The following is a 14631-nucleotide window of genomic DNA, read 5'->3' as shown; positions in this document are numbered from 1 at the left end:
ATCTTGTTGATATTCTTCATGTTGATGTCCAAGTATCTATGTAAACAAAGTCCCCACATGCCAAGAGATGCAACCGCACTATCACTCGAAATCAATCGATGACCTACTAGGTAGGCTGCTGCAAACTCAAAACGTACCGATCCTGCCGGTAGTCACTATTAGGGCATCTTTAGGATGGAACCATTTTCAAGAACAGGCACCAAGATCATCTCAAGTCCTATATTGATCGACAATTGGCATTATAGCTGACAACTAAATTCCTCACAGAAGAATGATGCGTCATACAGTTTTGGATCTACCAAAAGATATGTGGGTAACAGTTTTCCCTCACTCATCTGTTGCCATGCATCTCAAAATGCAACATTGGCATTGAAGACATGAATAACTGAAATTAATTTCCCATAGCGCCCACGAAATTCACAAATACCTTCTGACCCTCTTCGATGATCATCGCTGGGTCTTGGAATTGTTTCACGCCTGCAAAGTTTGGAGCTTGGGCATTCACCGGTAGAATCTGGGTGATGTTTGATACCGATGGGGTTGCATTTGGATCATAGGTCTCAAATGAAGGGGAAGCCAACGTTCCAGTGCCTCGAGGCAAAGATGCTGTTCCTGTAGAAGATGCAACATTGACACCATTGATGGTCATCCGTTGATCTTGCTGAACCATAACAAATTGTGTATCCTGGGCTTGGTTATCTGCTTGGATTTGATGTGTCATATAGCGAACGTTTTTGTTTGATCTATCCCGAGCATCGACAATTTGTGTGACAACAATGATGATAATGTTCTGGGAGTCATATTAATTTCTGTACTTTTGGGTTCCGCTTGAAAAGAAGAAAATACCTGCTGCGAGTTCAAATTCTTGAAGTGATTTCTCCTAATGTTATCTCTAGCGATTTGTGTTCGATCGATGATGATGAGTCGCTCTTGAACAAGCTTGGTAAGTTGAATCTCGCGGTTTCGTGAGATTTCCGTTAACTGCTCTTCTTCTGTCTTTGTGATAATGATCACATTGTTTGAATTCGCCTTCGATTGCTGTCTTGAGTCCCTAGGAGCATAGACCAAGCCTCTTGCAATATTCTTATCAGTCTCCGGGACTGGGTGAGGATATGGGCCTGAGTTATGTTATTAAACGGGAACCATGCCATCAGCGTATTCAAAAGTCTCTAGTGTTGATCAAAAAATTGGACATCGTTTTATTCCTGAATTCAATCAAAACATTCATCTCCTCCAGAATGTTTAGACCGCTTCGAATGTCCACCTTATTTTAGACATTGATCTTCTTGCAGATATTGACTCGTTTCCAAACATTGACAAGCCAAATATGATCATCTAGTCCGGAGCACTGAATAATCTGGATGAAGTATAGACTGGTACTCACTTGCGATGATTAAGGTAGCCAGGCTCAAGATCAATGATGCCACCAGAGTGAAACGCATGATTTATATTATTAGGAAAGAATGTAATTAAAGATTGATATTACTTAAAAGGTAAGGCAGCCGCTGGGGCGCTCGACGAAAGAATAATAAAGTATGTGGTAAGAGAATGAGTACTGGTGAATGAGTGACAAAGTTTACGATATGTGCAGGACTTGCTGTCATGATGGGAGAGCCAGCTACTATTATACTACAATTCTCCCCTTCGTGATAAACCGCATTCAGAGCGGAATAGCATATACCCATCACGTTGTCAGACTGAATCGGTTACATTGAGGCTTATTGCACTCCTTGGAACACCAGACTCCTCTGGTAATCTTGATGTGATTAAAAATGCCTTGGCCAAATTTTATGATACTCATTGAACGGATGTGGATACATCCGGAAGGCTCCCAGTAAGTGAAGACAGAGCCAAGAGCATTTGACAGCTAAAACCACATACTGACACCATGTTAAAAACATGAGATGATAGAAGCGTTCATCGAAAGAATTTTTTGGGACATGATTGGATCAATCAACGAAAATCCTGAGAGTATTGACTTCCTGATGTAGTCAAATTAACATGGGATGCTTGGACCCCCCAGTCGTTGTGAGATCAGACAAAACGAAGCTTGTTTGATCACAGTATAATTGTGAGATATTGTCTTATAAGCATAAAAAGTGCTATGCATAATACGATATGATAAGGAATTAAGTTTGGGATTGTGAGGGTATATTCCAAATAGACTAGATGAAGATCAAATGCGCGGTCAGCACGTCATTTAGAAATGTACGGGCACATCTCATGATCGTAACATATTGCACCGGCCAGTGGAATGCCAAAGATAGAGAACACTTGTTCGGTCATGATCTTACAACAACGTATTAAGAGGACTATGCACCAGGAAATATCCAGCTGTATTCGCGAATGATGGCTGTTGGAATCTCCCTGATAATGCGATGAAGTATCCCCGAATTCAGGAATGCCACGGATCGTATTTCTTCAACTGTGAAGATAAACGATTGCGTCGCAACTTTACTTGACGAGTAATAAAGAGAGGCATACACGGAGAGAAATATGTAGACTCTCGAGAATCTTGTCAGTCCAAAATAACTCGCCTTGTGAAGGGAATCCCACCTAGCTTTTTCTTTCTAATTCTTCAACTCACTGTAGTCTCACTTCCTTTCAAATGTAGCAAATCTTGCTTATAAAAAAATCTAAACTCCCTGGCAGCTTTCATCGATGAGAGAGAAAAGGATGAATGCTGGCGATAGCTGCAGAAAATTCATCCAAAAAGTTACTGGCAAGGTGCGAAAGGTTCCCGGTGAGCCTCTTTGTGAAAAGCATAATGTTCCAACTCGAACACAATACAAGTCATAACAGGATGGTAAAAACACAGATGTATTCCCAAAAGTCATCCAAAACCAACCTGACACAGGTATAACATACATTACCAGCCGTTGATGATAATTTTTTATCCATTTCCCTTATCGACAAAAGGGTTTGCCTCCTCCAATAACATGCTAACGATAGTCCTAAAATGCTCTCGTGCATCAAGCCTAGCATACACACGTGATAAGTTGCAGGAGCTTTGACCTTTTCGCCTAAAAAAAAATCCCAAAATTTCACCTCCAGAATTTTTATTGCATCCAATTGACCCGTCGCCCAAGAATCTCGAATCGTCCGACAAGTATTTTTTCGGCCTCAATTACACTTTTTTCTGCACTTTCAATTCCTAAACTTTAAAGCAGAAATGGCATACACACCAAGAGGAGGTGCTCGTGGCGGCGACCGTGGAGGACGTGGAGGTTTCGGCGGGGGAAGAGGTGGTGATCGTGGTGGTCGCGGAGGCTTTGGAGGAAGAGGTGGTGGAAGAGGTTCGTATTTTTATATTTCCAATGCGATTTGAATCTTAATGGCTCAATGCGCATGCGCCAATGTTTTGATTGAATCCCGCTGACTTTGTAAAAAGGTGGTGGAGACCGTGGAGGACGTGGAGGCGGACGTGGTGGTGGAAGAGGAGCTCCTCGTGGAGGACGTGGTGCTCCAAGAGGTCGTGGAGGTGCTGGTGCCAGAGGAGGTGCTAAGACCATTGTCGTAAGTATTTGCAGTTGAATTGGACTTCAATTGAGTTCTAACAATTTTTTCAGGAGCCCCATCGTCATGAAGGAATTTTCGTCGCTCGTGGCAAGGAAGATATGTTGGTCACCAAGAACCTTAGCCCAGGTGAATCTGTATACGGCGAGAAGCGCATCAGTGTCGAGGGCGCCGGCCCAGCCAACGAAGATGGCACTCCAAGCACCACCAAGACCGAATACCGTGTCTGGAATCCTTTCAGAAGTAAGATTGCAGCAGGTGTTCTCGGTGGTATGGATGAGATTTTCATCAAGCCCGGTGCTAAGGTTCTTTACCTTGGTTCCGCTTCTGGAACTTCAGTTTCCCACGTTGCCGATATCGTTGGACCCACAGGAACTGTTTTCGCCGTCGAATTCTCCCACAGATCTGGCCGTGATCTTATCAACATGGCTACCCACCGCACAAACGTCATCCCAATTATTGAGGACGCTCGTCACCCACTTAAGTACAGAATGTTGGTCTCTATGGTCGATGTTATCTTCGCCGATGTTGCACAACCTGATCAAGCCCGTATTGTTGGATTGAACGCACATTTGTTCTTGAAGGTTGGTGGTGGTATTTTGGTTTCCATCAAGGCATCTTGTATCGACTCCACAGCCGCACCAGAAGCTGTTTTCGCTAGAGAAGTCCAAAAATTGAGAGAGGAGAGAATTAAGCCTTTGGAGCAATTGACTCTGGGTAAGCTTTTCCCCATGTCAACCCACTTGTTTTTCCACAACTAACCATGATCTACTACAGAACCTTTCGAGAGAGATCATTGTATGGTTTCTGGACGTTACGTCCGATCCTTGTAAACCTCATCTATTTCCTCATCTATTTACCACCATACTACCCGCGCATCAAGTCGCTCTTCAGCATAAACTCAATTGAAGTTTATTTCTTCGAAGAAATTCGAATGACTCTGAACACACGCTTCTTTGGCATGCTTCATCACAAATTACTACGGATTCTCTCTTGTTAGGTTATGGAAGGTTGTCGTTTTTCTCGTTTTAGTACTTTTTTCTATTAGGTGTACATTCAGGTCCTGGCGTACAGGTCTTCATTATTCATCGCATTACTCAGTAGCTTGTTAGAGAATGAGAATAAGAGGAGAAAATAAGAAAGTAAAAATTGTCCAAGAATTATAGTCTAGTTTATGAGTTCAACTGATGTCATGTTTGAATCTATAATGTGGTATCATATTTCTTCTAATTCTATTTTGTTCGCTAGATCAGAATGGAATGGCAATTGGGTATAAATTTCCATCCTTAAAATCAATGGTCTTACGCCTCCTTGTTGCTCACTTCATATCCACGCGCTGGCTCGCACTCTCTTCAAGTTATCATATTCCCTATACCAGTAGTACCCGCAGTATTCGGATTCAGTCGTTGGCCAGGATTTTAAAGGATTGCGGTCATTGTGCCCATTCTTGCTAAACCCAGCGCTGAAGCTTCAATGCCTAGGATTTCCTGTCTCTTCGATGCCAAGGTACTTGATACTAGACTGGTATTCTCAAGCGCGAAGTCTTCCAATCTAGGTGTCTTTCGGGTCTTTGGTCTGACAAAAACCAGGAAAACACTCGAAATTAAGATTGAAAGTCTTCCTACCCTCCAACTCCCACACTCAATTTTTCATTTACCGATCCTCCCCACGCCCACCACACACCAATAAGCCAGCTCCCTTTTTTCCCTCCCATCCCTATCCACCAATCCCCCCAATTTCCCAGCCCCATCTCCATCACCAGCCGCATCCGCCTCCCATTCCACTCTTACGAAAACCGCGATTTCGCACACGTCGGCGTCTTCTTCCACTCTTTCCTTTTGCACTTCTTCTTCCAATCTCCTCTGTTGCTCTAGTCCAGGCAATTTCGCCTTAAGTTTCCCGGGTGTGACTTCGACGACTACGCTTGTCCAATTGCGACCTTTGTCCCAGGGTTTTCCGTGCGCTTCGTTGCTGAGATCAATGCTCGCCATGCTGCCATGGGTAGCGGTCGAATGTTTCCGATCGTGGGCGGAAGACGAGGAATCCTGGAGGGCTTCGTCCCACATATCTGTGTTGGCGCCGACTTCAAATTGGGGACAAAGAAGGATGACTTTGGAGGCGTGCCGGTCGGTCGTGAGACCTTTTGTTGCGAGAGATATTTTGACGGGTTCGAACAGGGGGTTTTTGAAAGTTAGGAGGAATTGAGTTGGCTTGAGGGGGGTGAGGGTTATTTGAGCGGGAGTCGGACTGGGGGCGGGTTGAAGGGGGGAGAGGCTGATGGATGGTATGTAGGAGAGAGCGACGAGGCGAATGCGGAAGCGTGTGGTTGGGACCTTGGATTCAGGTTTGGACAGAATATGACGACAGGTACGGCAACGTTTGGAACGTTTGGTGCGGAGGAGGCAAGGAATTGGGCGAAGAGAGTCGAGGAATCGGGTCGAAGGTGATGTCTGATTTGTTCTTTGCTCGGTCGCAATTGTACCTTCCCAGCCGTCTTTGAGAAGTTGTGAGACGGCCACAGACTCAGCTTCAGGATCGTAGACTTGGAGTCCTTCGGTTGAATCACACGCTTCTCGCATACTTGCAGTTTTAGATTTCGCTTTTCGGTCGCCAAAACTTCCACCTGTGTAAAGGCCCATTATTCTAGTTAATGCTCCGGGGGATCCATATCCATAATCATTTGAAAATCCTAGCGCACTGCTTGGATTTGAATCTGCCAATTGGCCCTGATAAAATGATTTTAGGTTCGCATATTGACTTTCTGTATCGAGTCTCTCGTTTGGGTCTACATGTTTTTCTATGACCTCATCCGCCTCTTCCAGGATCGTTTCTGTAGCCAAAGATGACCGCCTTTCATCTCTATCTCGACGGCGTTCTTTTGCACTTATCAGTGGATCACCACCATTTTTTATCTTGGACAACTGTGAATATACGGAGTTCGGCTTCTCAAATCGTATGCCAATTTCGGTCGAACTCCACATACAGTAGGCGCAGTGAAGAATATAGGGTGCTGTCGGAGATGGCGAAACATTGGGTACTTCTGGAATTGGCGCCTCATTGACTGAGAGAGGCGATATACATATTGGGCATTGGAAACAAGATCGTGTGCATCTAAGTGATTGGTAGTAGCACATTAGGATCTAGACCTTTCTCTCAGGGAGTTGACACCGAAACAATAAATCGTAAGGCCATGTTTACTAACCTGTTACCTTCACTCTTCACTGTACTACTCGGTACCTCAAATAAACAGCTCGGGCAATACCAAGTGACTATCTCGTCTAATACACATCTCGAGCATCGAATTTGGTGACAATCCTCACAATATAGAAGATGTTCCAGTGGATATAAGCTATAGTTCGCGCGTGGAGCTCTTGGATCAAACGTGCGTTCTTCTTCGTGAGTTGGGGAATCCGGAGGTGTAGAAGAATTTGCAGGAATGGATGTATCAGAACAAGGACATTGAAAATAAGTATACGGCTTAAACGTCGACATGATGGAGTCTCAGTATTGGGATTTCCCAGTATCAATAGGTGGGATTTTTGGAGAGGGGATGAATAATATTTGACAGGGGTACGCGGAATAATAGTTAGTCCGAATAAAGCTTATTTTCGAGCTAAGAACCAATCAAGGAAAGCTTCGAGGTACACCAGCAAGACTTCCTGGTAATACTTCGAGACGACCAACTTTCTGTACGTTGAGCAACAATCGTACTATAATAATAAACCTCATACTCAAGCATCCTCGTTGAATGAAACGGGTTCTCTCATAATTCATTGCCGCCATCCATTACCATTGTTTATTTGACTAGGAGGGACTTGAATCTACCTAATATCCACAAAAATGTTGTTGCTATCACACTTTATCACACTCACTCTCACGTGATTGTGAAACTTTCTGTTGTCCGTACCTGCTTTTAGCGTTCGTAATACATACCCAGTATCTAATAATAATCTTCTTCAAGCGGGCGGCTGCTCTAGGCTCCATCTCCATTTTTGGTGGGCATGAATGGATGTTGATCCATCCTTTCCTTTCCTTTCCTTTCCTGCCATTCCAATTTGTTGGTTTGTATCGAATCATCCGAGTTATCTCCTTATCTAGAGCAGAGTTTACCCAGAACCTAATGCCTTGATGTGATGAACCCAGGTTGGGCGACGAAGAAAAAGCAAACTTCTCAAACGACACCTGCTGGGGATTCTTCTTGATTTTATTCAGCTTGTGTATCGAAATGCATGAATCCCACCTCAACTGCCCATCCCACGGACGATAATAAAGGACAATAAAGGACAATAAAGGTTACCATGTCCTTGCACCGCCACTAATAAGGTTCTCGTCAACAAATCAAGCTCCAGCCATACATACAGTTCAAGATCCAAAGCGAAATAAACAACAATAACACACAACCGTGCGGGACAATACAACTAATGATAAACAAACTTTGGTCCCATAATGCAAACAATATCATTGTGAGATTAGGACAGAGAATCATTCGTTTTTGATATTACCACTGTTCTCAACCTCAGACAGATTCTTGAATCTACGTTAATTGGCAATTGGCAATTGGCAATTGACAATTGACAATTGACATCGAGTAGCGATATTTCATCTTCGTCTCATCTCATCACTCGGGTTGCCCTATCAACTGACAGCACATTTCAGCGCCCAATTGCCTGGGGGAAGTTCTCACAAAGTCACATTCTGCCATTCCTCGTGGGTCAATGAACATTGGCGCAAATCAATAATTTTACAACGGCCTTCATGTACGTCAACACAAGAACCTGCTTCGATGGTTTGCTACAATATACGACTACCATTTGAGTCGCCGCATGTTAGAGTTGGGAATTGGTCTTAATCAAGGTACGCATCTAGCGTTTTTTTCAAAGTTGAATATTGTTTCCAAACCCAGCTTTGCGCAAAATATTATGTTATCTATGCTCCGAAGAGCCACTGACGCTATGGAACTTGTTAGACCATGCCTTCCCCCGAACCCGAAAAAGATGAGACAGCCCCGGCCCAACCCAAGTCTCCAACTGCCCCGCAGAAGACATCACCCGCCAGGAGCACCCCCAATGGTACAGCTATACGAAAACCGGGTGTCAAGCCGCGGACTCCTGCCAATGCGCCCATACACAAGCGACCACCATCCAAGAAATCGGAGCCGACATTGCTTACTGATTTTCTGCTGGGCAGACCATCAGCAAGTCGCCAAAGACGAAAAAGTCTTGACGCAGTCAAGGCGGAGATGCGGGAAAGCACTGTGAATAGGATTCAAAAGCCAGGAGGAGTACACGATCGGGTTAAGCAATGGCAAAAAGCTAGTGCAGCAGCTGCCATTGAAGAAGCTGATGATCCAGAGTCGGAACTGGATGAGATAATAGTGGAGGTGGAGGAAGAGAGTGTGGTTGGGCCCAGTGTTGTCACCGAGGATAACAGGCTTCATGTCAGAAATCAAAACACTCGACCTGGACGGCGGAAAAATAGAGACCCTGAAGATTGGGCCGCAGAAGTAAGGAGCAAAAGTGCGCCCCGAAAAAGAGTTATAAGCGATGATCATTGGGTGATGAATAAGACCAAGACCTCTCCAAAGAAAAAGGATATCAAAGTCACAATGCGAGCTATACCTAAAGACTTTCTTCAACAGACGGCTGCTAATCCCAAGTTGGAAAGCAAAATCGCTGATTGGGTCAAGCGTACGGAGGCTGAGTCGGGGAAGCATGGAGCGGCCCAATCTACTTCACGAGCGGGCAAGAACCCACAGCAAAACCCCCGTGGGGAAAATAAGGGCAAAATGAGGGCCAAGTCTTTAGGAGAAATTATAGTTGAAATAGAGGAGGAGGAGGAGGAAGAACCGACCCGGAAACCCTCAAAGAACAGAATGAAAGTCGAGTCAAGGAGTACCCCAAGCTCGCGAAAGAATTCGAACAATGGATCCAAGGAAAGCCTTGTTAGTTCGTCGAAAGGAAAACACACCCCTAAATCGGAACCATCTCGAACTCCAGCGAATGATGGCATTCGAGTCAAGGCATGTGGACCGAATGGTCGGTGGGAAGATGGCATTAGAGTAAAGCCTGTTCAAGCGAGATGGAGGGCTCCCGAGGCTAAGAAACAGAGTTCCGGAGGCAACCCTTTTCTCGATGGTATCAGCCTGAAACCTACACCTGTTCATAAGGACGGCAAGCAAACCCCTATGAAACCAGAGATCTCAGATGAGCATTCTCATAAGCGTAAATCATCAGAGAAGCATATCAAGCCACTGAAGGAGACTGAAAGGAAAGATATGAACGGTCACTCCGATGGCGACTTTGACGACACAAATGCAGAAACTCCCACTCGTCGTTCTCCAAGCTCCCGGAAACAAAGAAGGAAATCCCGTTCACCATCTCCATCGGTTGATGGGATTCCCTTTGGCGACTCTGCTTTCAGTACCTTGGATTTGCCTATTGGTGCCGAGGCGGGGAACACTGGAAATAAACCTAAGCCCCAAAGGAATCCTAGTCACCTAGTGCCCAAAGTTCTCAAGCGCGTCTACAATGAAGGGAAAAAGATTATGCATGATACGCATGATGCCCCTGAAATGCCTCCTAGAGGTGGTGTAAATCGGCCTCCAACAATTGAGTCTTGGCTCAATAGTACCCCAGATCCTTTCCTTGATGTACCAAGTCCTGTTTCGACTCCAGCATTAACAGAAGTATCTACAGAGATAGATGGTAGTGAGAGACATACTCCCACGCCTGACCAAGACCAGAAACAAGCACTTGAAGAAGAGCGCAGAGGAACCGGGAGTAGACAGAAGCGCGTTCGGAAAACTTCAGATACCAGCTTCAGAGGCCACAACGACAAATCTCCTCTGGGACGTGTTCTGGATGATCCAATCGAGTTCAAGAAGCCCCCAACTCCACCTGCAGCTGGTCTTAGACGCAGTCCAGCTTTACGTACTGCTTCTCCTCCCGTGATCAAGGCAGCTAAGAAATCGCCTTTCAAAGATGCTTTACTAGATGCTTTCCGAGGCGAGTCTACATTTGAGGGTATCCTAGACGCAGAAGATGATGAATACCACGAGAAAGAAAACCATGATGTAGACGATCTCAAGAATTCTGGTCGTAGTTTACAAACACCTGAAAATACCAATTCTCAGCGTAGTCGCTCTTCTGGTACTCACCTTCAAGTGCCAGACGGACACCGAGACATTTCCGACAGACCGAGGCGGAAGAGAAGAGGTGGAAGCTCTGGCAACCATCATTTATCAAAAATTGCATCTGTGGAAACTTTTAGCACTCTTTCGTCCGTAGACACTTCATCTAACCTCACTAAAACTACTCTCACTCAAGCCACTACCGAGACCGGGCGGACTGATTCCAACGTCTCACGCAGGAGAAGCAATAGATCGGGACTTAAAAGACGACTTACAAAGCACTCTGACTTGGTGTCTATGTTGTCATTACCCGATGCCCCACCAGCTGGTCGTACAAAAAGTATTAGATCGGCTCGAAGTGTGCGTACGGCTCGAAGCAGCCTAGAGACTGCTACTGAGATGGATCTGATGCGTGAATTAGCGGGCGACGAAGCTAAGTACATGAGAGAATTGAAAACTCTGGTTGATGGCGTGATACCAGTTCTCTTAACTTGCGTTCTGTCTAAATCAGACTCTGCAATTGCCGCTGGCCTCTTCAATCCCGACTCTACAGACATGAACGAAACATTTCTTACCAAGCCAATTGTCGATATGGGTGTTGCTCTCGAGCGTTTAAAGAGTCTACATAGACGCATACCACTCCAAGATCCAGACGCCCTCATAGTCTGGCTCCAGCGAGCCCATCGAACTTACCAAGACTACACTCGTGCGTGGAGATTAGGCTTTCAGGATGTTGTTGTCAATTTAGCACCAGCTTCGCGCAAATCGTCTGCTGAAGAGAAAGAATCACCTCTTGACAGTGTCCCGCGCAATGCTGATGGAGATATTGTGAACTCAAATGGAGAACGTGTTGATGTCGCTTTTTTGCTCAAGAGGCCACTTGTCAGGATAAAATATCTTGCAAAAACTAACAAAGGTGCGTATTTTAGTCTTCTTATCACCTCTATTCAACAAATTATCCATTGGCTAGGTTCTAACTTATCATAGGGTCTTGATAAACTCAACCATTCTGAACTCTCAGGTAAAGCGTTGAAAATATTTGAGGATTTGCAAGAAACGGCTCGTCGTCGTGTTAAAGAAGAACACGCTAGACTCGAAGATCTATATGCAAACAATACTGATGCGACTCGAGCCCGCAATCCGCAGACGCTTGCTCCAGTTGAAGATGCTCACATTGACCGTACTAGACAAGTCTCGGCTAAAGATTTCTTTGATCTCGACTTTCCTCATTCTAACGGCCAACGAATTGAGTGTCGTGTAGAATTGATACTCCGGGATAATCTTTCAGACGAAATTGACCCTGGAGATGTTCTGATCTGTGCATCAGAAATCACACCAGAAGCCACGCATCGTTACTTGCTATTTCCACCAATCGATAGAGATTTCATATCCGCTTGCGCTGGTGAGAAGCCTGATGAGCTAATAATCATGATCCGTGGGATACAAAAACCTATAGAATGGCGAGAGAGTTTACTTCTGAAAGGTGCTGAGCCTGAGACTGCTGCCGAGTGGATAGAAATGTTAGGGTCTATCCCAATGCCTCAACCAGTCTTGAGCTCGATACCAGACAACGCAGATACAGTATCAATGATGTCTATGGATCCGTCAGAAATAAGCGAGGCCGGCGATCCTGATGATAACGAGCTGCCAATTGGTGCTCGTCGAAGAAGAAGAAAGCACCATTCAAAAGAAAGACCGCGATCTTCAACCTTCTCTACTATGTCATCTGTAGAAATTCCAGCCCCCCTAAAGATAGACCGAAAAGAAACATCATCCCCGCCACGGAGACATCGAGATGTTTCTCATGATGAAATTACTGGTCAACCATCTAGAAGACATTCTAAATCTTCAAGGTACCATTCTCACACTCGTACTCGATCTACGCCAAGTTCACCTCTGTCAAGCCAACTTGTTCTTAACGATTCGGATGAAGAAAGCAGAGATAATGATGATTTTGAGGAATCTGAGAGTCGTGCATCTACACCAGGCAGAACATCTCGCCGACCCCTCACACCCTCTGAAGAATTACCTCAATACCTAAAGTTCGCAAAACAAGCTCTGCTGCCTCAATCGATAGCGAATCCACTACAAAAGATTGCATTCGCCGTACCTCGTATGATCCAGTAGATCCAGATGATACGTCTGAACGGTCTCGTAGCCCTGATTTTGCAGAGGAAGAGAGTGCTCCACCACCACCGCCAGCTCATCGTTCAATGTCTCCTAGTGGTCTCAAACAACCAATAATCATTGAGCCTCCAGCGCCAAGATCAAGGTCTCGACGTACTTCCTCTCCACTGAAACATGAATACCGACCTTCTGATATATCTGATATATCGGAGAGATCAGAGAGATCTGAGGTTTCTGTTTCCGAGGTTTCTGAAATGTCATGTTCATCATCTGAAGAATCCGACACGGAACAAGAAGAGTCATCATCTAGTTCGGATGAAGATGAACTAGATGAGCTCGACGAACTTGAAGCTGCTGATCTTCCCGAAGCTGAACCTGCTCCAACCATATATGGCAGACGTGCCATTTCACCTACAACCTCTCTGTACAGTCTGCCTAATGTTACTTTGCCACCTGTGAATTCTACGCCTCGAATTCCAATCGTACCAAAGGTCGACAATTCAGATATTAGAAGGCACGTTGCTACTGTTACAACCTGGAACAATGCCAAGGGTCGTTGGGACGATGTTCATTCGAAATCTTGTTCCATTATCATTCGTCCAGGATTAATCGAAGTACATGAAATGTCCTCCAGGCATTCCTCCCCTGCAGTTCTTTCAACCATTCAAGAGTCCGTTGTAGGAGGTCCAGAAGATACAAGCTCGAACGAGGACAAGCGACCATTACTTGGTCAGGTACTCACACCTGTTGTGACACTCAGGCAAAGTAATTCACTCGATATTGAAATCCATTCTCCCCCAACAAGTGATTCTCGAGTCAAATGCAGCCCTACCATCCGATATCACAGTCTACACAACCGTGCATGCGTTGATCTGTACAACTCAATTCATCAGGCTCGCATGAACAACCCAACATATAAGAAGCTAGAAGAAGAACGACTACTCAATTCCTATGGTGGTGCAACTTACGAAACTGCGGTTGCCAGTAAAAAACGAAGCTTCTTGAGCTTTGGACGAAAGAAGAGCTATCGTGCATCAACACGCGCACCATCCGTTGTCAACTCTGAGCAAAGTAGCTCTCCGTCTATTTCTCGTCTTTCCGAATCCTTTAAAAGATTAACAGGAAGTTCCTTTTTTAATATTGCAAAGTCTTCCATCGAATCAGGACGTGGATCTAGTCCATCAAGTCTGTACACTAGTTCCTCCGGTCTTGCTCCACCTCAAACACCCCATCCTGCAAGTTTGGCAGGTACTTCGACATCATATGGTGGTGTGAATCTTACCTCTGAGAATATCAAAATCCGCCTGTATTACCTAGAAACAAGATCCAAGTGGCGGGATTGCGGGAATGCAAGATTAACTGTTACAGCACCACCACCTGGTATGCGTCAAGCTTGTGCTGTAGACCAGGGTATTGAACGCCGTATTCTCGTTACTAGAAAACCCATGAAAGCTGAGGACCCAGATGAAAAGGTGGAGGTGCTGTTAGACGTTGTGCTAGGTGCTAATTGCTTTAGCATGATCGGCAATAAGGGAGTCACGTGTAATGTATGGGAGGATGTTGTGGGACCTAATGGCGAGGTAGGAATGGTAGGACCTATAGGGAGAGTGAGTGGGAGGACGAGGAAGTGGTGTCTGCAGGCGGGAAGTGTACCTGAGGCAAGCTGGATATATAGTTTGGTTGGCGTGGGGAGATGATGTTCCAAAGGGAGAGGAAGAGAGTGCATTTTGTTTTTGGTTCTTTTCTTTATTGTAAGAGTGGTTAGGAGGGATAATATATCTGTCCGATAATTCTGTATGTATGTATGTATGTATATAGGGGGGTGGACAAACGAAGTTGAGCGAGCGATGCATTAGAGG

General features: G+C 45.1%; 4 protein-coding genes across 4 annotated transcripts; 2 read left to right on the top strand and 2 right to left on the bottom strand.

The window, feature by feature from the left end:
• Positions 1-66: 66 nt before the first annotated feature.
• Positions 67-1569, bottom strand: EAF02_006694 (uncharacterized protein). The gene is made up of 3 exons (XM_038902742.1): positions 1385-1569; positions 847-1118; positions 67-790 (listed from the first exon to the last, which is right to left on the bottom strand). Exons 1-3 carry the CDS (start codon positions 1440-1442, stop codon positions 392-394), a joined length of 729 nt encoding a protein of 242 aa, XP_038757063.1. The 5' UTR covers positions 1443-1569; the 3' UTR covers positions 67-391.
• Positions 1570-3172: 1603 nt separating this feature from the next.
• EAF02_006693 (uncharacterized protein) lies at positions 3173-4349 on the top strand (the record flags this gene model as incomplete). Its single annotated transcript, XM_038902741.1, has 4 exons — positions 3173-3296; positions 3392-3516; positions 3570-4233; positions 4294-4349. The coding sequence occupies 4 exons, from the start codon at positions 3173-3175 to the stop codon at positions 4347-4349; spliced, it is 969 nt and encodes a 322-aa protein (XP_038757062.1).
• Positions 4350-5165: 816 nt separating this feature from the next.
• EAF02_006692 (uncharacterized protein) lies at positions 5166-7022 on the bottom strand (the record flags this gene model as incomplete). The annotated part of the gene is made up of 2 exons (XM_038902740.1): positions 6719-7022; positions 5166-6627 (listed from the first exon to the last, which is right to left on the bottom strand). Exons 1-2 carry the CDS (start codon positions 7006-7008, stop codon positions 5166-5168), a joined length of 1752 nt encoding a protein of 583 aa, XP_038757061.1. The 5' UTR covers positions 7009-7022.
• A 1463-nt stretch (positions 7023-8485) lies between these two features.
• On the top strand, positions 8486-14469 carry EAF02_006691 (uncharacterized protein; the record flags this gene model as incomplete). The annotated part of the gene is made up of 3 exons (XM_038902739.1): positions 8486-11561; positions 11667-12758; positions 12818-14469. The coding sequence occupies 3 exons, from the start codon at positions 8486-8488 to the stop codon at positions 14467-14469; spliced, it is 5820 nt and encodes a 1939-aa protein (XP_038757060.1).
• Between the last annotated feature and the right edge of the window lie 162 nt (positions 14470-14631).

The sequence above is a fragment of the Botrytis sinoallii genome, assembly GCF_014898435.1.
Source record: "Botrytis sinoallii strain Bc 23 chromosome Unknown BSIN_011, whole genome shotgun sequence".
Taxonomy (NCBI): Eukaryota; Fungi; Ascomycota; class Leotiomycetes; order Helotiales; family Sclerotiniaceae; genus Botrytis; species Botrytis sinoallii.
This window is presented reverse-complemented; position numbering and strand designations above follow the sequence as displayed.